General features: G+C 37.9%; 1 protein-coding gene across 1 annotated transcript in view; it reads right to left on the bottom strand.

The window, feature by feature from the left end:
* arid4b (AT-rich interaction domain 4B) overlaps positions 1-25,597 on the bottom strand; it is a 68,196-nt gene that overhangs the window by 15,397 nt on the left and 27,202 nt on the right. The window contains exons 7-18 of the mRNA XM_007893834.2: positions 25,457-25,548; positions 23,069-23,207; positions 22,603-22,682; positions 20,494-20,570; positions 19,084-19,214; positions 15,855-15,927; positions 14,885-14,979; positions 10,877-10,974; positions 5,462-5,717; positions 4,460-4,644; positions 2,397-2,642; positions 100-184 (exon numbers count right to left, since the gene is read on the bottom strand). Coding sequence (XP_007892025.1) covers positions 100-184; positions 2,397-2,642; positions 4,460-4,644; positions 5,462-5,717; positions 10,877-10,974; positions 14,885-14,979; positions 15,855-15,927; positions 19,084-19,214; positions 20,494-20,570; positions 22,603-22,682; positions 23,069-23,207; positions 25,457-25,548 — 1,557 coding nt within the window. The remainder of the gene's footprint in view (positions 1-99; positions 185-2,396; positions 2,643-4,459; positions 4,645-5,461; positions 5,718-10,876; positions 10,975-14,884; positions 14,980-15,854; positions 15,928-19,083; positions 19,215-20,493; positions 20,571-22,602; positions 22,683-23,068; positions 23,208-25,456; positions 25,549-25,597) is intronic.

Raw genomic sequence — 25,597 nt, 5'->3', positions numbered from 1 at the left:
TATGACAATAGTCTTAATTCATTATTAGTAACGTGCCATACCTCATCATGCACTCAATTACATGGCCTAAAAGTTATAACTATACAAAAAAGCACTTACCTTTATTTTCTTTCTGTGTTTTATTTTTGGCACATTTTTGTCTGCTGGTCGGACTATCTTGTCTGCCTTTATCCATTCATCATATCTAACAATCAAAAAAACAAACTTAGTCCACTGTAATGGAGATGAGGAAACAGAGAACTGATGCATATGAAGTTCGGAAACTATCAAAGTTTCACAGGGCTATACACAAGGCAAGGTGTATTTTACAAAGTGCAATATTGTAAAAATTAACACTGCTGGATTTTGCCCTTTAATAGCAGAATTAAGTCAAATGAAATTACTTGGTCAAGTCACTCAAACATTGCTAAAACAAATGTTCCAGGTGGACATGGGAAATGATTTTTAAACAGCAGTCAGTGTTAATTTTCATGAGCATAATATTGCACTTCGTAAACTACACCTTGCCTAATAGATGAGAAGCACTGGCCTGCAAGTGTCATTGTAATCCAAAGGGGACAGTCATTCAATGTAGTTCTGATGCAACAGAACTATATTGCTTTATAGCAATTTTATTTTTTCAAAATGAATACTATATATGCCACTTTAGTGGCTTTGCATTTTCAAACCTATGCTTTGAATTGGCACTGAGAGTTTCCATTAAATTAGTGCAATGCTAAAAAGTGCCATGTTTAAGGCAGTAAAATAGATACAAAAAACAAATCCATCATGTAAATGAAAAATATTCAGCTCTTCCTGACAGACTGTTCCATAAAAACTACAACATTTTCAAATTTAATAGGGTACAGAGGGAGGGGTAAAGTAAGGATCATGCACAGAATGTTTACAAAGCCCAATGCACTGAGTGATCTTTGAATGGCCATGTAAAGGGAACCCAGGTGAAATGGAGTAGTTTCACAACATTTCTAAAGTGAATTTCTGCATTAATGTTTTAATTGAAAGTTATACCCAACCTTAAAGTTCACCTAACTCATTACACCTCTGTGTCAGGAGGCAGGCATATAGCCTGCTTCTAGACTGCCACCAATAAGCACTAGGTACTATTCCCGGCACAATTCACCCTTCTGATTTTCCCTCCTTTCTGCAGAAAGATGCCATAACCTTCGCTCAATATCACTCAGACGAGAAACTGAGCAGGGATTGAATCCAGGTTTATCCCACTCTACGATATAAAGCCTCATTGCATTAAAGCTCAGTATCACTGCTCCACTCATTTTTGTTTATTTAAAAAAAAGGATGAACACAACATGGATGATTCTGAACATGCTTCTTTTCAAAGGAAAACAGACGAGAGGATGACAAGAACTAAAACTGGGTTTAAAACTGCAAGGTGCATTTATATAGGAAGATCACTATTAAGACATGCAAATGCATGTTTTCAAAATGAACCAAATGTTTAATGAACGGAGGACACTTTTGAAGTTTATTTAAAATTTGGTGAAGCATTTATTCCAGTAATATGTAAAAAAACTCAATAATCTCATTACAGTATTCTAAAGAACCAACTCAAGTTTCCTTCTCTCACCCATTTGTTTCAGTTTACTAAGATTTAGAGGCACTCTGAATGATGTGTAATTCGTTCAATGGTAAGGTTCTTGCCAAAAGGTGGTTGAGGTGTTTTGATGCTACGATGGGTACCGTAGGCAGGGTGTATAGGAAGAACGAGATCAGAAGGGCCTTTTTCATCCAAACCAATCTTGTGACCTTGTGACATTGGTCATTATTCAATGTAGGTCAAATGAGAGGAATTTCACCTCAAGTATGCATCTCATACCCCAGTCTACAGCTGCTGACATTCGGACATTGAGGGGAAGAAAGAGTTTTAATGATATTTAAGGTCTAACTCCCAGCAAAGGAATCTAGGATTTATTTGTAACTACCAATGCTTTTTAAATATTCCATAAGCAGTCAGCAAATGCCAATGTACAGCAAAACTATCTGAAGCTTTGAAGTTTACATTAATGGGGAATGTATTGAATAAAATGTTTTAAGAATACAGGGGTAGGATTTGTCTGTTGGGTGAATTTATTAGGCCTGACAGCAAGTTCACACTGGGATTTCCTCATTATAGGCGCACAATGCCAATGTCTGTAACATTTACTAATGGACATTAAGATGCATTCCTCCGGCAGGAAAAAAATACCCATGATGGAAGAATCGTCATCAATAGAATCAATAGCTTGTGGCACAAATTACAAATCATTTGATGCAAAGCTGCAGACCAGCAGAGAAGTGTGAAGCGCAAACAGGAAAGGGAGGCAAGTTTATTGGAATAATTAAATCTTTATAGAATTCCCCTTTAATACTACAAGAGGCTATTATAGTTTCTAACTCACCTCACATTCCAGCCACAGTAGTGCACTAGGTAGAGAACTTCTCCACCCTCAATGTCACAATCTTTAATGCTGGCTTCATACAGCTTCTGGTTCCTCCCTCGGCCATATCTCACTTGGACTTTCATTCCTGAAGGATAACACTCAAATTCTTCCTCTTCGTCTTCCCTCTCTTCCTCGTCTTCTTCCTCTTCCTCCTCCTCCTCCTCCTCCTCTTCATCTTCCTCATCCTCTTTAATGCTTTCATCCCTAACCCCAGGTAAACGAAGAAGAATATGTGTGTTTTTAAAAACATGAACAGTTTACTCCTTTGCGGTTTTATGTTCAGAGATAATTGCTACCGTGCTGCACTGAGATATACTGGTGTTCTTCTAGCCTTTCCTCCAAAACCTTTTGAGCAGAAAAAATACATTCTAGTTTCTCTTCCAGTAACTTTGCTCCAAAGGGACCCAAGGAACATAAAACAATTCGGAGACTACAGTAGCTGAACTCTATAAAATATGTTTTCAAGAGCAGTAAACATTACAATAAGAGTTTAGAGTGATGTGGTGCATCTGATGCATGCTGTTCACTAATACTGGTAAAGTTTAAGGTCTGACCTTATAATGGCATGCATATTTAGTGAACAGCATGTATTAAACCCACTGTATTTCTTACAAAATTATTAAACCTATTACTTGTATCTGATCTGAATCTCACATTCAATAGTTTGTCCTGCACATAAGCTAAAGTTCAAAGTAGCACTACTGCAAATCATAACTGCAGTAAAGTGAGCAATACACTCAGAAACTAAAGTGGTTCTAAATCTGAAGATCATTCAGAATCAACCTAAAATGTTACAAGAGAAGCTACATAGAGGTGCAATTCTCACTTTACATGGATTATTTGCTTTATTTAGTGTGATTGTTTAATCTTAACGCTCTCAAAAATAAACATGGAAGTGTCAGAATCATTAAACAGAACAGAAATAAAATGTTATGACAATGTCCAAGACACTTAAGTTTGGCAAAAATCTGAGAATGGATTTCGGAGTTCACAGAGATGACATGCTTGTGTTCATGGATGGCACGATGCATACACAGACAATGGGGAAGGGAGGGGGAAGGAAAGGTAAATTACAACCAATTGTTCCTACAGGTCAAAGAACATGCTGTATAATTCCCATTACCAAGACAAAATGAAAGACACCAACGTTTCTCCATTGTCAAGACAATCAGATTTAAAGGCAAGCAGCCAAACAACTCAAATACTGTACTTCACTTAGTGGAGTACAAACCCTGCACAGTACCCAGTACACGGCACTCATTCAAGGACAGGTAGTTCTAGACTGGCTCCCATGCTGGTTCAAAGCTACTGTTCCCATTAAAATAAACCTCTCTGGGAATCAGGGCTCCTCTCTATATGTTACAGCACTGGATTAAAAGTAAAAAATCCTCAAACATATATTTTAAAAAAGTAGTACTCTATAACAAAACACTCAGACTCTCCTCCCACTTAAGACAAAATAAATTAATTTCCTTTTCAATGGCAAGAACTGAAATCCTTCTTGTGAAGTTCAATATATTATTGGCTTTAAAAGATTTGCATTGGAGATGACGTTTCGCTGTTTCTAAGTGCTAACCATCTGGTCAATTGGTATTTTCTAGAAGTTGGACATTTTGCCAACATTAAAAGCTATTTTTAAATCGCAAACATAAAAGCAACACCTACACCAGACATGGAGATAATTTTATTTTTTTCCTTTTCAGTCCATTACAATCACAGCAATCCATTACAATCTAACACAATTAACTTCTTTCAGCTGAACAACATCCCAGCCAGGTCATAGGAATCAACATAAAATAGGCTATTTGACCTCTGATTATCTTTTCCCCATTACTGCCTGACCACAGAAGCTGCGTTTGACTGCATTAAATCTTAACACAATTTGCTGAACTAGCCACTCTAGTCCACAACCAAAGGAAGATAACTTAACTCAGTTTACATTAAATTCAACTGGTGCATTGTTTCCTCAGCAGACCTGGCCTGAACACTTAAATCTTAACTTATCTTTAGCAAACACTCACCCCTGCTTTTCTTTATCCTCTGATTTTTCAGCCTTCAATTCTTCTATTTTGCACTTTGGGAGAACTTTTTTGAATTCACCCATTTTATCATCTTTATTTCCTTCACTGTCCTCCGTTTTTACTCTGCTGTTGTCCTTTCCAGGGTCTGTCCGTGATGTACATTCTGGGAGATGTTTCTTCCTTCCCTACAAACATGAAGCAGTTTGGTTAAAGCAATAACCGTCACACAGAATACCACCAGTTCATGTTACACAAATTCCCTTCACATTCCTCCACACTACATCCCATCCCTTAAGAGAGTAGATAAGCAGGCAATCTTCTTTCAGGCCTTTCCTAATACACACAAGTTGCTATCCAGCCTTGGGACATCCTCCCAACATGACAGACGCTATGTACGCGTAATTTTGTATTGTATGAGGAGATACAGGACCTGAACCAAAGAGGTTCCTCTTCCTCCCACTCTATAGGTGCTTTTTCCTCTGCATCTTCCCGATGAAGATCAGGAGCTGGTCCAGTAAGCTGAAAGTCCCAGTTCCCAGCAGAAGTGTTCTTTTACTTTTTTAAAAAAGCACCATCTAACTCAGTTCCCATCAAAAATCTCAATGCACTGTATCGCTAATATAGCACCAATTTCTTGTAGCTTACCAAACCAGGACAGATCTAATTTAATGATAAGACATTTGATAACTGATCTACTGTAGAGTAAAAACAGCTGATCACTGCCACAGTCAGTCATCTCTGCAGTGAGACATGCCCAGTCTGGTGCCTGTAATACTCTACTGTAAAGTAAGTCAAGTCTAACCAATTAGCCAACTGCCTGTCTGACAGTGCCCTGTAACACTCAGCGATGAGGCATGTCAAGCCGAGTGCCATGTAATCCTCTGTAGTGAAGCAAGTCAAGCCTTGTGCCCTGGAATATTCTGCATTGACCAGAGCCCTGCAACAATTCTCCATGAGGTATATAAATGTTACTAGAGACAACACAACGTAATGTGTACTTACCCTGAGGGATTTGGTTTCAATGTCTTTTGCTTTATCACTATGCACAGCAGTTTTGCTTTCATATTCCTTTTTGCCCTTTACTTCTTCCATTTCTTCATTAGTTTTCAAAGTTGGTTCCTTTTCCTCTTTACAAACACGATCATCGTGACCCTTTTCACATTCTTTTTTCTTTTTGTCTGCTTTTGAATCTCCTTGCAGTGATGTTTGAAAGCGAATGTTAGCAGATTTGCAATAATCCTCAAAGCCGCACAAGTATCTGGGGTGGGGGAGAAGAGTGAGAAGGAGTAATGCTCAGTTAGAACTTCAAAGAAACCAAACAATTTGAGAATTAAACAGATTGTCTCTCTTTGTAAGGTGCAGATTTTGATATTTGTGGGAACATAGAAATACAGAAATCTACAGTGCAGAAGGAGGCCATTCAGCCAATCGAGTCCACAATGGCTAACACAGCAATCTTGTAGACTGTTCATCTATTGTTAGAATACAATAATCAATGGGGCAGTTTTTGTGAGAAATACACAATTAGATAATATATTACAAACACAAGGAGAGCATGAAAGGCTACTACTCATTTTACATCAGAAGACATCTTGCAACGTTTATGGTTCTGAGCATTCACATGATGGACAAGTGAGTAAAGACTCCACAACAACATTACATTTGTATAGCGCCTTTCACATTGGGATGACGTCCCAAGGCGCTGGACAGTCAATCTTTCAAACTCAAACTGGGGGTTGGGATTGGGGAGGGTGTAGGGCAGGGGGGAAGCAGTGGGATCAAAAGCACGGTCAAAGTGGAGGGTCTTGAGAAGTGTCTTGAAGGAGGCAAGGGAGGGGGCGAGGCTTAACGACTGCAGGATGGAGTTCCAGGGAGTGGGGGCAGAGTGGTCCACCCATCAGTGGTGGGGTGGGCTAGGCGGGGGAACGTGAAAAACTGAGAAATTCAAATCCTACTCTATGCTGAGTTAACTAATCTCAGCTAGGACGGTGGATGGGACATGACAATGGACTCAATACACCAAGTTAGAGAAGGAGAAAAATCAGCCGGGCTTCCTATTCCTAACAACTATCTATTCAATAATACTGAAGGTCCATTTGTGCAGATGTTAGAGGAAGTTACAATCGGTCTTCGTTCTGATGAGCCACGTTTGAATAACCCAGCAATTCTCATTGCCAAGGTTCACACATAATTACTAGTTGGACACAGAACTGAAAGACACCTGTAGTCTGTGAAACAGTATTCCAGTAGAAGAAAAAAAATCAAACGCTTTCAAGAAAAGGAGAAAATTGGTGGGAAAAATGCTTCAAGTATAATGCCATGCCATTTTAACCAGGTGGAAGGGAATAAAAGAACAGAGATTTGTAAAACTAAATGGCTCATTAACTGGAGTACATCATAATGCTATACAATTTAATCTGCTTTTCAACATGTACTGCACTGGCTATGTAACACATTATACAATAAAGTTCCTTTATAACATGGTAGTGGGGGGCCATAACTCATGTCATCATATGGGTCACAATCACCGGTAATTTACTCACCAAAAACTCTAAAATAAGCACAGAAAGCATACTCACTTGAAAACACAGAAACCTTTTTGTGCGCTAAAGTGTTTTTTAGCACACAAAAAGCCGACATGGTGGTTTGAAGTGAGCCGGCCACCTTCCTGTACAGATTTTATAATGTTTAGTAAGTACATGTCTGGTCCATATCACAATCGCAGTATAAGTGAACCCACGTTATAACAAAACAGCAACTTGCATTGATATAGTGCCCTTCCTGCAGGGTAACATTTTGGAGCGCTTGATATATTATAATGGAGTTCTACTTTCGTATTACATGAAAGCAGCTACCCCGCCTCTGTACTGAACTTTGCATCAAGCCTCACTATTTACATTCAGAATAAACTGGAGAAGAGTTCAGTGGGCACACTGTGTGCTAACAATGAAATATGAAGCGGTATCTGGAAGACACAGGTGTTCAGTTAGTTCAGTTTAACATTGACATGGCATGTCCAAGATATTCTTCCAATTCGCATATTATCCATTAAATGCCATGTATCTGTTATAACTATTTAATCCATTAAATGCCATGTATCTGTTATAACTATTTAACCAGAATATAGAAGTAAACAGGACAAGATTTATAATTTTATCTGAAAATTTGGCAGTTTACTGCTAAGCACATCCAAGGAATTTTGGAATCTAATATCATTAAGTAGGACACTTGACTTCACCCAAAGCAAAGGTGAAGCTAATTATGTAAAGCCTTACACATAAGACAATTTACAAGACAGAATCAATTAACCCTGTCACACTGTAAGATCAACACAGCAGCTGCACCAACAATGCAAATGAAACAGCTTTGGAAAATACTAGTCATTTTATGAGTGACCATTTCCAACATAAATTCAGCTTGTTTAAAAACTCAATTTGTGTTTATTTTACAAACCCTCACTATATTAGTGTATTCCAGGAATTGAACATTCACACTTAACTGTGACAAAGGATTAATGCCTGGCACACGCTGTCCAACAGAAATAGCACACAGCACTCATGCAACATTCCATACCCAAAACAAACCGAGCTAAAATAAAATGAGAGATATGCTTACAAGCTACTTCTCTTGCTAACAAAAGCTTGTGGAAACTCATTGCAAAACAGTAGTCAAAACACCAGAGAAAGCAAACAGACGTTTGAAAATTGCCAAAACAACAAAGTACAGTGATTATGATCCTGGAAAATAATTAGACTGATAATCCCAAGAACGCTATTTAAGCATGAAAAGAAGATGGAATGATGAGCAGGGGTACTCTTAACAGGGAAGAGTAGAAAACAGTGGTACAAATAAAAAGTCTATTGTAGGTAAACATGCCAACACTAGGAACGCCCATCAGCTTCCTTTAGTTTAAATTGGCTAATACAGAATTAACATTGTACCCATTGCCTCATGGTTAATTTTGCCAGCATTTTTGTCAGCTTGCCAACAGCTGTCGCAGTGGCAAGCAGTGCATTCTTGGAACATGATCTGCCAAGTTTCTTGGCTGAGTTTTATGCTCATCAAGGTGAGAGATGTCAATGGTGGGAAATGGAACACTTGTCCACTTTAGACACTCAGTGTTAGTATCAAGCACCATCAGGTCAGGGATAGCACAACTAAATTCATATTACTGCTGCAGTTAGTGACTGGAGTACACCATCTGGTGTGAGAAGATGATTTATACTCGTTGCCTCACACAGCTTTCAAACCAGTACAGAAAATGACCAAATACACCATTTTGACATTCTATGGACGTGCACCTTGGCGGATGCATAGAGCACCAAGATCATAGGGCTCGTTTTTATTGTTAGTAAACAGCAGCTTGCTTTTGAAAAGCACAACACTGAAATAATGTCTGGTCCAGTACTATTTGCAGCTGCCCCATTTATAATGGTGCGGGTCTTACATCTCTTGAAAACACCTCCTCCAGATGAAGCAGGACTTCAGTGAAATTCGCAATGTTTTGAGCTTCCATTTATAATGCGTTCTTGATGGAAAAACTCACCAAACGTGTTGTATAACAGCACTACGCCCTCCCAGCAATATGCTCGGCATTCAACCTCAGACAAAGCATGCTGTATCCCAACGGTGTGATATTTCCATTAAATATATCACCGATTATGCATCCTTAGAGTGAGATTGCTGAATTACATCAAAATTATGGGCAGTTTGGGCTTTAGACAGTTTGATGAGGCCTGAGCTCAGTGCTCAAACTTCTTTCACAGCTGCCAAGAGAGGAAATTTAATCTCCACCAGTATGAGATGAATTTTAAACCATGGCTCAAAAACAAAACAGCAGCAGGGGTTATTCTGCTCGGTATGGTAAGTGTAGTGAATCTTTTGATATGTGAAATTATATTAAAATGTACACAGCAAGATTCGACATGCTTCATGAACAGAGCCAAATAAGCACTGACCCTCCAAGACACCCAGATCCTTAATGTGATCCATAATCTGCTTTCTTTAAAAAACACTAATAAAAGTAGCATGAATTTATTGCTTTTTGCTGAAGAAGTGAAGCAAGATTTCAATATGATTTGCATCTGTCAAGGATATTTTTGGAATGGAACAAATTTAACCTAAACTATGTTTACAAAGTTATAATTACACACAAAGACATCTAAAAAGAGATCCCACCAACATAATTTCTTAAGCAAATTGAGTAACAAATGATGCAAGCAGGTGGATATGCTACAGTATTAATATTGTTTCACAGCACCTCTGAAGTAAGCAGGCTTCACGTACTACGACTAAAAACGTGCCTTGGGTACCATTGATGGGCTTCGAACTACCTGTGACATTTCTAAAATTAGATTAAAAGGTAGTGCAGTGAGTTACCTGAGGTCAGAGATACCTGGGGGTTCATATAAGTAAATCTTTGAAGGTGGCAGGACAGGTAGATAAAGCTGTTAAAAGCACTTACAGGATACCTGGCTTTATAAATAGAGACACAGAATACAAAAGTCAGGAAGTTATGATGAACCTTTATAAAACACTGGTTAGGCCTCAGCTAGAGACTGCATTCAGTTCTGGGCACCACACTTTAAGAAGCATGTCAAGTCATTGGAGAGGGTGCAAAGGAGATTTACCAGGATGGTACCAGGAATGAAGGACTTCAGTTATCAGGAGAGGCTGGAGAAACTGGGATTATTCTCCTTGGAGCAGCAAAGGTTAAGGGGAGACTTAATGGAAGTTTTCAAAATTGTGAGGGGATTCGATAGGGTGAACAAGGAGAAACTATTTCCACTGGCGAGCGGGTCAGTAACCCGAGGACACCAATTTAAAACAGTCCTTAAAAGAAACAGAGGGGAGGCGACGACTTTTTTTTCCACACAGCAAGTTGTTTGGATACGTATAATTCTTTGATTCTAGGTCTTTATCAACTGAAGTTGATATTGTTAATATAACTTGAATAAACTGAGGTTGCTGAGAGGGAACTTCAATACATGCAACATATTCTGAGAAAAATATCTGATATCCCCCAAAAGCCAAAATCAAAGGTTATCTTCTTCATAACTGATATTAATCCTGTATTTCATAGTACCCTTTTGAACAATTTATTTGTTCTGCAAAAATATCCTTTTTAACACAAAAACTAAATTTTCCAAACAATACAATTTGTGGTATATTGAGGATAGGCTATTTAAATTTGGTAAAAATTGTGTGATCAAATAATAATTTGGTCACTCAATCCACAACTGTTTGTGGGACACTGCTGTGCGCAATTGGCTACCGCGTTTTGCCCACTAAATGTAGTCAATTCACTTTACAGTATATTCTATGAAGCGCTTTGAGATGTCTAGAAGACTTCTAAAATTAATATTAACGACACATTAGTGAAACAGGAACCAAATATAAAATATAAGAAGTACTTACTTCCTGTATGCACATTTAACATTGTATCCTGCTGCAGAATTCATCACAGGGATTCCCAGGTCCTGATAGATTTGCTTCCAAACTGCACCACTCTCAATCTGTAAGATATAATTCAGTAAGTAAGTATATTTCAACAAATATAGTACCATATCACAAGATTAACAATTCATCAGATAACAATCTGTTCCAGAAAAACATGCTAAAATGTATCACTGCATTACTCAGAGCAATGTCAAGGCAAGTTTAAATTTGCTTATGTGATCAGAGTTAAAGTTGCATAGGATATTTATCAATTATTATTTATTTGACATAATTGTACCTGGACAAATTCATTTTCCTGGTGAATATATTCCAACTAGAACTATTTCTCCCTAGGAACATCATGGGAGCACAACTATACATCATACTTTCACTGTCCAATCAATGATTTTGCTGCCCTCTCATGCCTCTGACTGCTTCAGAGACATATCTAAGATGCTTTTAAGGATTTTTCACTCAGGTTTCTGCAGGCTGAGAAGAGAATGTTTAATGCCTACATTATTTCATCAGACATTTTAAAAATATTTAATTGAAACACAAGCAATTGGTTTTTTTCTTGTTTCCTTCAAAAAGGAAAGCCACCAGAAGAAATAAAAAGGCTAAAAATAGATTTCACCCTTTTTAATAGTACAGTGCCCTTTAAATGTGTGTGTGCACTCTTAGCTATCTTCAGTAGGTATGGGTTTCATCAAACTTTGGGGTAATTCTTCCTTTATATGCAAGTAATTATATTGCACCTTTCACGCATAACAAATTCTGGAGGCAAGGAGAGTATGAAAGAGAAACACTAATTCAAATCATGGAATTTTATGGGCCATCCCACCTCTAACTGCCTGATGGGGCAAGAGAAAGAATAGAAATAAGAATAGTGAACCATAGAACTGTATAACACAGTAGGAAGCCATTTAGCCACTTTTCGAATTCATGACCTCTCGTTCTCAAATCCCCTATAATAATTTGTGCATTTGATATAGCGCCTTATCACGTCATTAAGAAATCTCACAGGCTATACTGTAAAGTGGATTGACTGTGTATTTTGGGGATGAAAAGTAGCAGTTACGCACAGCAGTATCCTACAAAACAGCCTTGGAGTGAGAGACCAATTTTATTTGGGGGATTATTGGCCAGAACACCAGAAGAAACTTTCATATAGTGCCATGGGATCTTTAACATCCACCTGAACAGCAGATGGGATCTTGGTTTAACATTTCAACCAAAGGACAACACCTCCAACAATGTAACATCCCCCCAGAGACCCACTAACGGATAGTTTTTATAATTAATTTTTTCAAACATTTTCATTATCTTAAACACCACTATCATATCATCATTCAATCTTCTCTGCTCCAATCAAAAGTGTCCTATCTTCTCTGCTATATCCTTTCATTCCCCATTATCATCCTTATAATAATAATAATAACCTATAGTGGACCCTTTCCATTGCTCTAACATCCTTTGTATATTGTGGTACCTAAAACAGGTGTCATATAAATGTCACACAGATTAATTATCACTCCTTATTTTTATATTAAATGATCTGTTCATAAAACCCAGAATCTTGTTTGCCCTTTATTATTAATGCATTTCTAGCTGCAATTCCACTTCAAATGTAAACATATACAAAGTAAAAATGGCATAACTAATCTCATCACTGAACGAGCAGTGGAGGGGTTAGGTAGTCAGGAGACAGAGTTCCTGTTTTCACCTGATTGCAAGTACCCTGCTGGACAATTTGTACAAGTGGCCATCTACCACAGATTTGAGCTCAACAGTGAGGTCCCAAAAGGTCAAATAGCTGGTCAACATTAAGTGCCCAGACTACACACGAAAACTGACCTGCAGGAAAGATTAAAAACAACTGCTGGTATCCAATGAAGCATACCAAACAAATAATAATCCCTCCAAAAAACCAAAACAATAATAAATTGGTCATTTTCAATCTACGACTGTTTGTGGGACATGCTGTGCGCAATTGGCTGCCGCGTTCGCCAACAAATATACAGTCAATTCACTTTACAGTATATTCTGTGAAGCACTTTGGGACGTCTAGAAGACGTGAAAAGCGCTATATCAAATGCAAGGATTATTATTATTAAGTTACTACTATCAGGTGAAGAAAACTGGATTTAATGAAGCAGAATTATCTGAAACTTCTTTATTAAACAAAACAAGAACAGTGAACAGTGAGAGGAAAGAGGTGAAAGTAACATGATTCACACAAAGTTACAGAAAATAAAAGCTCTCAGATAGATATCCTTGTGATTCCTTGTGTTTTTCCAGTGGACAAAAAGCCCATTCCTGAAAAATGTGTGCAAAATAAGCAAATGAAAAGAATGCTATCTCCGAGGGCATTTTCAGCATTGATATTGAGGCCACACTAGGGATTCGTCAATCTTAAATTGGAATCAATGTGGTTGTAAAATCTAAAGCCAAGTCTACAAACCCTTGAAATTTCCAGGCAACTTCTCAAACATTCAAATGAATCTAGCACAACATGTAGGTCCAAAACAAAGCCACCAGAAATTATGGTCACCGATAGGCCATAAGCAGTCACTGCAACTACAATGAGAAGCAAATAGAATCCACCAATGATACCATCAACCTTCCTTGTTTCAGAATCACACCAGAATTGTTCTTGATTTTTGATCACTGCTTTAGCTTGTTAAGACTTCAGCAGTACCCCATCGCACACTCTGGACCTTGTCCCTTGGCAACCTGCACCTTATACTCTCCAAAATTAGATAAGCAGGATGCATCGCTCCAGGGAGTTAAGTCTGCATTCCATTCCAATAAACATCCCTGAAATTTCCATGTACAGGTGAGATATATGGAACTCTTAGTTTGGTCTGGATACTCTAAAGCATAGTGATGGGATTCCACATGTGTCAGTGTCAGACACCCAGCTGACCCCCAAAATATTAAGGTATTGGTCTTAATATTACATCAATAAAATCACTCTCAAGATTGAGATGCTTTTTTACTATAAGCTTAGTATCTTTTCAGGGTTGCAATTTGTAAACTTAAATGTACAGAACAAGTCCGCATAGAGAGACAACAATCTCTATATGTAGACCAGAGGGCCAACAGGTTAAGAACAAAGAATAACCTGCTAAAAGTTGATTTGTAACCCAGTGAAATCAGCAAAGTTGAAGAAAGGTCCTGATCCTGGGAGCCCAATGTTCATACCAAACTAGGAAATTTATGACTAATTCCATGTTGAAGAAACAGACATCCATCAAAGCAAGCACAAATGCTGTGACTGAAAGCTTAAGGGTGAGGTAACCCTAGAGACAAGTTTGAAGTTTGAAAGCAGTTCAATTTAATTAATTGGAGTTACAGTGCAACAACAGCTGTACCTATTAACTAACCAGCTCAGGGAATATAAGTGAAATATGTTTTTGTGGTGGTGCAGAGGTAGAAAGCATCTAATCTCTTAAAGACACCACTTCTACCCGTGGTGTAAAAACTCTGGATTGTGGGCAGTGGAATACAATGCTGGGCAAATGGAGCACTAATAGGTTTCTCTCGCTCAAATAAAGACTTCCTGGTCATATTGAGGAAAGGGAGCACTAAGTGGAGATAAGAATTAGTACATACCAAGACTGTGCTTCAGACCTGATTTATAACATGATCCAGTGTGAAATTGAGTCATTTAGATCGACGTTATTCTCAGTTGGGTTACCAGGATGAGCACTACAATTGGACAAGGGAATCAGCCAGGATTCCCATTCCTGATCTTTCTGTCGTGACCTTCAATGGAAAGTGCAAGTGTTCTTCGAGTTAGTCTCAGGTGGTGTCAGACATTGGGTGCATAGATTGAAGAAAACCCTTTCACCCAGTCATTCTCCCCCACTAACTTGCTGTCACACAGATCCTNAAAAAAAACTTTGCTTCATTTCGTAAAAACAGACCCATACTAAGTTTCCAGTTAACAATTCTCCAAAGAGAACTCTTTAAACAATTACTTACTTTCTCAAACCCTCCTAGTTTATCCACAAGTCTGTAGAGCTTGAACAAATTCAAATCCCTGTATCCCAGCACCGGACGTTTATTGATTGGAGTACCTACAAGAAGCAAACAGTCAATATAAAAGTGCCATTTTAACAAATTACATAATTTAACTGGTCAATAGGGTTATTTATGTTAATTTGTACATCAATTCCACACTTTGACAGAAACACAGCTACAAATACACAACATGCTCCAGTTATAGTGTCTAGTCTTCAAGGAGGAAGCCATCTTCAATCCGTCAAAGTGAATGACCCAATTTTGTTTTGGGGGGAATCATTGGCTAGGGCACTCGGAAAAACTATTTTTGAATAGAGCCATGAGTACTTTAACATCCACCTGAACAGCCAAGCAGAACCTTGATTTGACGTCTCATCCAAAGACCAGCAATTCTAACAATATAGTGTGCCCCACCACCACCATACTGAATGTTAGCCAAGACTGAGTTTGAAGTCCCGACATGAGGCTTCTTTAGAGGAGAGATTTCTACCGAATGAGCTAAGCAAGCTTTCTCCCAAGTGTAGTGACCATTTTTGTGGGTAAATAATGGCAGAATTATCAACCCATTAACAGCCATGAAGCGAATAACCAATTAATCTGGGGGAAATTTCCTTCACTTTTCCAATTGTGCCATGAAATCTTTAACGTCCAGGTGAAGGAAAGTAGATGGGACCTCACTCAAATGTTGCTCCAGAAAGACCGATCATCAAAGCAGTGCTCCCCAAGTACTGCTCTAGAACATCAATTAATATGGTGGAAAAAGACCTGTGGCTCATACGCAGATTCCCCAGGTGGATGTGGATGTAAGATAGGCAACTTCTTCAAATAAATAACCACAAAATTTAGTTCATGTATTGAAGGTGTAACAATCACCTTCAGAAACATTACTGTCGGGCACATTAAACTCGGTAAACTACCATAAGCCCCTCACCTCGGTCCTCCATGAACTTGTAAAGTTGCTGCAAAAAATTCTCTCTTTCCTCTGGAAAAGGCTCTACTTCTTCCTAATATGGGGAAGGAGATGCACATAAATTTAGATTTTTGTATTTCTACATACCTGATGTTGTGTCTGTGGGTGGCGATGTAAAAGACACCACTCTCTGCTTTTAGGTAGGTTGCAAAAGTGTTGCTCACATCCCAAAAACTTTGGAAATAATAATAATAATCCTTGTATTTGATATACAACAACAACAAGATTACATTTGTATAGCGCCTTTCACGTCAGGAGGACGCCCCAAGATGCTGGACAGAATAGACTGTAAAGTGAATTGACTGCATTTTTGTAGGTGAAATGCGACAGCAGTGTCCCAAAAACAGTCGTGGATTGAAGTGACCAATTTTTTATTCTTTTTTTCTTGAGGGATTATTATCAGGCGTGTGGAGTAAGGAAACTTGCCCACGGTTTCACCCTGCCGGGAATCGTACCCAGGTCTCACGCTTGCAAAGCAAACGCTCTAACCACTGAGCTACAGGACTCCATTGAAATGTGTCCAGTTTTAATTTAATTTAACTCCTCCAAGCATTTTGACAAAAACAATTAAATGTACAACTATAAATCATCCATTCTTTCCAAATTGATAGGTTCACATTTTTATTTGGAAGATTCCAAATTTAGTGCACATTAACGTTTTGCCATTTGATTGCAGGCAACCTCACACCTGAGCCCTATCCTTACATGCACATATTTACACATGGTTAGCACAACTCACAAGTTAACCCTCAATTAGTCCTGCCTTTGTTTATGGTCATATGAAGTGTGGAGAATTGGGTCTTCAGTATCTTCAGGAGGGGGGATAACGGAGTCAAATTATTTGGGAAAAAAAAGGAATGAGCAGATGAAGCCGCTACACTGGGTACCAATTTAAGGACCGATGTCAAATACTCTGTAAAATGGTAAAAATAATTCAGTATTCTTCAGAGATATAAGTGGCGTTTTATGCATGGAGACAGTCGCCTTCATCAGATAATAATACAGATGGCAAATTATTTAGCATTCCACTAACTCAGTGCTTAGACTCACACAGGAAGAATGGTTACTGAATGAGGTATAAGAGGGCAGTCGTCACTTGGCCTTATTGTGGACCTTGTTTGACTGATTCTGAATGCAATTCTACAGTTTGCAAGAATTTAAGTACATCCTGAAAATACTGCAGATACGAAATCACTCTGGAAAGTTAATAACCACCAAATTCCACCGTCTCAAATAGTACTTACAAAGTAAGTCCTTAATAGAATGGGCACATTGTATACAAGTGACAAAATGCAGAATTGCATGTCAATTGTTCACATTGTGTGTTTAAACATCGGGGAAGCACCAGGAGGCAATGGGAGAGAGATGTTAGTTAAGAGGAATTTTTAAATGCAGCAGTTTATAGGTTTGTAATTATAGGCTCAATATTCATTCTGAAAATCCTATACCGCAAACAGACTACTATCAGAAACTCATTCAAGTTACATTACATTTAGCACAAGAGACGAATGGTTAAAGGACTGTGTGAGACAGCTAAAACTAACATGCCTGAAATTCTGCCTGCACAATCTGCATAAAACAATTACAGAGGTTCTTTTCAATTGAAGATTTTATTGACCTGATTTCTCAAATACAATCCCTACAGACTCATATTGTGGCAATCCAATTATACATTTGTTGCTACATCAGAATAGCCCTGTTTGTAAAATAAATGCATTTTATTGTTGGAAAATACATTCTACCAAAGTTAAGTAGCCGTTATATCAGCCTGGTTTATGGCCCAGAAATGGTTTAATATTATGTGTAGGTTTACAACAGAATTGGGAGTTTATTTTTTTTAACCAGTTTTCCTTTCCTATTGTACACTTTCCATTACAAATACACATTGTTGATGTAAAGTATCACAATGTCAAGAAGACTAAGTATCTTTTACTGTAGTTTATTTTCTCAAGTTTCAAAATACATGCTTCCCCCAACCTTATTATGTCTAAACAGTTTCAGGTTACCAGTCATCTGCTTAATTTATTATAGTGTAAATATTACAACATATTAGCTAAATAAATGATGCTGCTTGGTGTGCTTTTGAGGAGCTTGAAATATATTTGAGTCAATGTGTATAAACACACACAATCATATTATCAGTACTTGAAAGTAAAATAAATTCCTCTTTCTTCCAGAAGTCCTCTTCCATTAAAAAAACGAGTGGCTGAAATTTAAACGATTTCCTAACATGAATCCTCTGACAAGTTAGTATATCAACTGCCATTAGGAATTTGAACCATCGAGATCTGATCTCGGTCAAGATAGCATTGGAGGATTTACAATTTATCCACTGTCCCTTGCTTGGGGCAGGGGTAGGAGGGAAGGTAATCAGCCAGGGACTTGCTCCTGATTACTACCCAGGATCTAGGTTCCCTGCTGGAAAATACACATGTGAAACATTAGGCAAGAAAGGGTTTGCGTTCAGCTTTGATTCCCTAAGATTGAACAATCTACAAAGTATTACTGAAAAATAACCATTTAGACTAAGTATGAGAAACTTGTTAGGGTCTAAGGAACCATGCCAGTACCTTTAGAATCAAATATGAGAGAATTTACAGGTTAGGGGTGGGGTGTAAAGGATTTTTTTTTAATTGAAGACAACATAAAGGAAGAGAGTGTGCATTCACTTTCAACAAATATTTCTGAAATTTTCAAATTTAGATGTACGAAACTCTCAGTTTGGTTTGGAGCACAGTGATGGGTTTTTGCACGTGTCAGACACCTGCTGACCAAAAAAAAGAAATTGCCTTTACCCTTCACATAAGTTTTAAGTTTAATTAAATAGAAAAATAACGAGTCAACTATAAACCACACTGACACCTTGTTTTGAAAATAAAAAGCTCACTAAATACTTTAAAAATAAAATTGCCATCTTTATTAAACCTTATTCTGATAGACTGCCACTGTGAAGTTCACCATTTATAACCCTCGCTAATCCACTTTGCCACAGCAACAGATCTGAAGCCACCTGGCAGGTGTCTAGAAGAAGCTGCAGTGGAACCATGCCAAATAAAGTTTTAAGACAGAATTATTTTCACCACACAAGATTAGACACAGGTCAAATAGTAAATATCTGCAGATTTATCAGCAGAAAATAACTAAATCGTTCACATATTTCACAAACTAATCCCCTGCCAAAAATCCTCACCTCCTCTTCACTACTATCATCTTCCTCATCGTGTTCCTCATCATCACTGCTTGAGCTCTCTTCTTTCAGCTCTGTCTTCCAATTGTTTGGAACAGCTCCCGTCTTCAAGAATGTAAAAGCCTGATCCAAAGCTAAAACCCCAAACACAATTTAAACACATCTTTTCCAGTGTTTTAAAAAAGACACTTCATTATACAAGATTCTGTGGTCATAGACAGCCATGAACATACATGAATACAGACTCGCGTGCAGACTCACACTCAAGTGCATACAAACATGTACACGTACACACACACACAATATGTACACTCGTAACAACGCATCCAGACAGGTGTGCACATATGCAGACACAGAAACGTTACATCCAAATAAACTGTTAGAATATAAGCCCATTAACCAGAGGGAAATTTTGAAGCTGGCAAATATGTGTTAAGTAACATTCACAAATACTGGCTAATGACACAAATGGCGCAGGTTTCTCAACCACTGAGAAAGAACAGGAATGGTTAACATTTAATTTGGAGCTGCCTACTTGACTGTCAGAACTGAACGTGTTGGTTAAAGCTTTCCTTAATCCACCTGAAGTTCTCCACTTTCACGTTAAATCAAACTCTCTTCCCCACTCTCCCTCCAAACGCAACTAATGCTCATCAGTCTGATTTGTAGGATTCTTTGAGGGGAAGGAAGAAAACTGATACCGTATTTGGAAATAATGAGTTTCTTTATAGCACCAGCTGCCAACAGGCAATTTAATGGTCTTCTGGTTTTAATTGCCAGTGCAAAGCTAATTAAATTAGCAGTCCCTCCACCCAAGTCTTCTTAGTCTTCCAGCACTTGTAGCATTTCAGGCATTTCCCAATGATAAACTGAAGCAAGCTGCTCATTGGCGTACAACAGTGCCTCAATTCATTCAGATTTTCAGTTCTTATGGGAAACGTGTTGATTAAAGCTTTCCTTAATCCACCTCTTTTCGAAACCCTCCCACACTGGTAAATCTGTATGACAGAAGAGGATTTATGGCAATACTCAGTACTCCATGGTAGAAGTTTACAAAGGAGGTTCGGATGCAGAAGGCCCTTTGCCCATATGATTTCATCCTCCAGAATATCTAACCTACTATTTTTCCATTCAGTAGTTTTTTTTAAATGAGTCCAGCATTTAAGTTGGCAAAAGTGTATCTTAAAATACCCATTTTGTGTATCGTATATTTTTATGATCCATTTGAAAATGAATCAATAAACTGACAAATTTGATATGAACAATTTGTACTGAATTGCCTGGAATCTCATTTTATACCAAACTACTAAGAAACAAACAAGGCTAGTTTTAAACTGTAGCACAATCCACTGTTTTATTTTTGTTCAATTTGGTTTAACTTGGTAATTTTATGACATATGTGTTTTTTTTTACCTTCCGCCATTCCTGCATCTGATTTTGGGGTTGTCTCACTGTGAAATTCAGTGATGTCCTTCCTAGGAACTGCCGCACTGTAACAAATCAAAATCAAATCATTTGGGATGTTTTTTTCCCTAATATATCTACCAAAACAACAACAACTTACACTTGTACATAATGGTAGCAGAGGCCACGAGCAGTGCCTGAAATATGAGATAGCTTTGCTCCCAACATTTCTTCCCCTCCAAATTCGCTACCATTATTTATGTAGCAACAATCAAGAGAAAAGCTTTACTGAATGTTCCGAATAGGCATAGGTACTCAGTAAAATAAACATAACAAATACTCAATGACTAAAGAGACGTCAGTTGCAGACACCTCAAAGAAGGATGTTATTTCTACATTGTATGCTACTCAGTGAGCATGAAATTTCCAGTATAAACTAGCATGTCTTCCACACATAAACCCACATCTCAACAACAACAACAAGATTACATTTATATAGCGCCTTTCACGTCGGGAGGACATCCCAAGGCGCTGGGCGTCCCAACCCCTGTCCCACACAAAAACAAAAGGGCACTTCCATATAACCATCCAAAGGGCTAAAGTGAAGACAGAGAAGACTGGAATTAAATTTTTAATTATTTATAACAATTTATCTCTTTAAAAATTACATTTTAATCCTGATCTATTCATCTTTGGGCAAGTTCAAGTGTGTGGACACAAGATAAAAGTGCCAATGAGGCTCAGAAGCAATTGCCCTAGGGTTAAATAAGACGACCATCACAGTCTAAACGGAGAAATGAAGAACGGCCACGAGTAAGGCACTGGACAGCACCAGGCTAGGGAAATTATAAGACTTATGGGATAACCTAATCAGTGAGGTGGCAGAAGGCAAGAATCTCAGAGAGACAAATGGAAGAACAAATCGATTTGACAAGTCAGGCATCACTCAGTGTTCTCATGCTTCTATTCATATTCTATTCTTGCCCATTATGATATGCAAAAAAATTATAAAGGAAACTTTCCTCCCCACCCCATCCTCACCCTGAAGGCACTGACTAATCATGGGGTACACTTCAATGGTCCCCGCTTCCCCACTCTAAGCAACTTCACAAGTCAGCTCAGTAAATGTTGGCAGTCTATTTGGCTAGAAGATTCAACAAAGCCCAATTTCCTCCTCACCCAAAGGCAACACTTTCCAATAGGAATCCAATGTTTACAATCCCCAGGCTGTAACGGCTAACTCATCCCAGATCAGGAATTGAACCTGAAGCCTTTCTCATCCATATGGCTCAGCACCACACCAGACTGCATTTATTCACTGAGCCATATTTTACACCTAATTTCTATTTGATTAATACCACTTCACTTCCTCCCAAGTTAGCATATTTATATCAAAAGAGGCTTTACGCAGAGGAAAGCAATTACTGTAAAGCTGATTACAGTAAAGTCAATGTAACATTATCAGAAAAACAAAAGTATAAAAGCCTCCAGTCTTATTCTTTTGCATCTATAAATTCTATGCAGTGAAATAAAAAACTTAAACAGATTATGGATTACTACAAGCAGTAACACAGAAAACTGCAAACAGCTAGAAATCCCTGGAACACAGTGAGGCTTGTGTCCACATGCCTTTAGGGACAAAGAAGAACCACTCATAAACTACCAGCATGCTCCGCGCTTCAGCTCCACTCCCAGTCTACACTGTATCAAAATTCAATTTTTTAAAAAAATCTTAGTGTTCAGAAAGCAAAAGCTGCAAGAAATGTGTAACAAACTTAAATCATTCCAGGATCTAACACTCTCCTGAATTCCATCGCTGTGGGCAAGATACTATATTAGTTATCAATATCAATTATAGTCACACATGAATGGGGCATCATAGCACTGAGTCCTTACAGGCTTCACACACAATAAAAATACAATTAAACAAATGGGATGCAAAGCCCTGTGAGATCATGCATGCTGGCAGTAGTGAGATTTCAGTCAGCAGGTAGGCATGTTCTTAGGAGATTCTGAGGTACCAAGAATCACACCGTGTTATCTAAAGAACTGCATTCTGAATTAACCCCATGCCATGCTTCTTCAGGTTTCAGCTACATGAATTATTCAAGAACTTACAATTTGCCATCCTTGAATGAACGAACCAACACACTGTCCTTTTTCACCGTGATTTCATCATTGCAGTCTGAAGAAATGACCTTTTCAAGCAAACAAAGTAACATGTTTTATTCCAGTTGTGCTTGAAACAGAAATTGTAAACACTGAACAAAATGCAATAATCCTGATATACAAAAGTATTAAAAGGCACTTTGTTTAAAAGGGCTGTTTTTATTCTGCTGCCTGTCAGATAAACAGCACCAGGATACTAATATTTGTTTGATTTTTGATGGAGTCACATTTGTTACAGCTTTTCAGTTAATTTTTTTCAGGGTTACGTTTGCCCATTTTCCCCCTATTTAGGTAAAACAAACTGCAATCTGAATTCCAATGACATCAGTAATATGAACATAGAAAAATTTCACTGTGGCCAAAAGTATCTTGACAGAAGTATTTAAATCTGGTTTTGTGAGAAACAAACACTTACAAGAGCCGGGTACCATGAAGTCTTCTTTTTATCTCCATTTGTACACTCCACACAGACAATTTTACCAATTAATTCATCGCTTAATCGCCTGTCTTCATCATCTTCATCACTGGATGAAGAAGATTCTTCTTCATCGGGGCTGCAATTAAACAATAAACATAAAAGCAATGAATATAAAAATGGCAACAAAATCATTACCTTTTAAATCTGGAAAACATTACAAATCCACTCAAATTTTCAGATGCGATATTTCAGTGAACTGTTTGAGATGTGTAAGATAACGACTGGTGATGAGTCCCACAGTGACGAGGCTTTTGGATGAATTCTCTTGCGTAAACACAAGGATAGGCAGTATAGGGGCATTTGAAACAGGGAATAAAAACAAATTGAGTTATGTTAGTGGAAGGATAATCTGCAAGTTGTGACTGAAATTTGCTCCATCTTTTTCTTATAGTCTTGAAGGTTATGAGAAGGCTCAACGATCTTTTTGTAGGGAACGCTTTGTACAACAGGGCATGATTTATAAAGACCCCCAAAAGATTTGTATTGCTTTGGGCACAGTAAATTGAATTGCATGGAATGGCTACTTTCATTTTTTGAAGCATCAATTGAAGGAAAGTGTGCATCAAAACCGTATAAATAGTTTTCCGTGACGCACAATTTAAATACTGTTAATGATAATTACGTTTTTATTTATGCTACTGCATCGCATATTCAAGTTTAATTGAGGATAGGGGAAGACTACGAGGGTCAGGAATTGGCAAATCTATTGTTGGTCTGGTCAGTTCGCGAAAGCCCATGTGTATGGAATGACACCCGAGGATAATGAAGGAACGAAAGATAAGGTTGGTCATTTTATGCAGAGTTGGCATCTAGATACAAGCACTACAGCTGCTACTGAAAACTTTCAACAACCTTGATTAATAACAATATAATGTGCTGGCGTTCTAACCTGTTACTTTGCTGTTTAAGATGATTTTGATTTCAAAATAAACCCCATATATTTTCTAACAGTTTGACAAGCAGACAGCATTCTCTGGTACCTTTTTGTTTTATATACCTCAAGAGATTGCGAAAGTGGAACAGGGGCCACAATTGGTTGACATAATGTCCTTTTTACTTCTAGAATCAAAGTTTGACTTTAGTCCAGACTAATGCAATGAGGTTTCCTCTATCCAATTGAAAGGAAATCAGGCTAGTATTACCCAGTTCCCAGTGAGTTTATGCTCACAAATTCACACCAAATTGGTAATCTCACTCATAAACTGCTGGTGTGAGGATAGAACTGTCACTGATAGAAATTCTTGAGATTGAAATTAAGGTACATTGTGGAGGCAAAGAAAAGGGAAATTCACCCTCCATCTAACTATCCTGTACCCAGGTTTGGAATACCCCTTGCTGATACAGGATAACAACAGGGAAAAGGTGTTTTATTCTCAGCACAGATATCCATCTCCTCGATCAGTGCAAATTGCATCAAAAACTTAATTTAAAAGAAAATATTAGAATAGTTATGTTATATTGCTATATTTGCTGAGATGCATTGGTTTGTATTCATTTTCTCCCAGCATAACCACTGTAGCTAGGTTAAATTGTAAATCGTCTATCCATTGAAGATGCTCGAACTATTTTGGGTTAATGTGATGGTGAAACATTTACAAAGTATCTGTAATGTAAAGATGTGCTGATGTAACATACATCGCAACAGTGAAAGAATACTACTTGCATAGTTTTAAATAAGAATAATAATCCTTGCATTTGATAAAGCGCCTTAACACGTATTCTAGACGTTTCAAAGTGCTTCACAGAATATACAGCAAGCTGAATACGCTTTATGGGTGAAACCCGGCAGCCAATTGCGCACAGCAGTGTCCCATAAACAGTCATAGATTAAGTGACCAAATTATTATTATTATTTTAAATAATTTTTTGGAGGGATTATTATCCCCTGAAAAGCGATCCGTCAATAAACTAACACCCGGGTTCCTAGTTATTGTTTGGTAAACAGAGGCGTGTGGAATAAAGAAACATGTCCAACATTTTGCCCAGCCGGGAATCGAACACAGGTCCTTTCACTTACGAGGCGAGTATTCTAACCACTGAGCTACAGGACTCCACAAATTTTTGCGGATGATCAATTTTTACCATTTTTCACAGATTAGTTTGGAGAATAAAGAAAGAATATCCTTTGATGTGTTGAGAAAATAACAGAATTATGGATAATAACTGGGTTGCAACGAGGAATATTTTTCAAGTTCAGATAGGAGTAAAGCGTTTAGACAAAGATGTGGAAAACTAAAATTTTAGATCTGTACATGAGCAGCTTAAATATTTTATTATTTGTCTTTTGTATTTTGAACCAAAGTGCACTAAAAATGTTTTACTTACACTTGGTTGGACCTTCTTCCCCTGTTAGATTTCTTTCCAATGACTGGTGTACCAAAGTGTTCCGGATTAGTGAGGGGCAGCTGGTCAAGCGTCTATTGTAAAATATTAAGCAAAACAGTCAGTCCCATACAAAATGCATAA

This window comes from Callorhinchus milii, unplaced genomic scaffold (assembly GCF_018977255.1).
Source record: "Callorhinchus milii isolate IMCB2004 unplaced genomic scaffold, IMCB_Cmil_1.0 Scaffold3, whole genome shotgun sequence".
In the NCBI taxonomy this organism is placed as follows: domain Eukaryota; kingdom Metazoa; phylum Chordata; class Chondrichthyes; order Chimaeriformes; family Callorhinchidae; genus Callorhinchus; species Callorhinchus milii.
The sequence above is the reverse complement of the archived record's forward strand: the minus strand, read 5'-3'. Positions and strand labels throughout refer to the sequence as shown.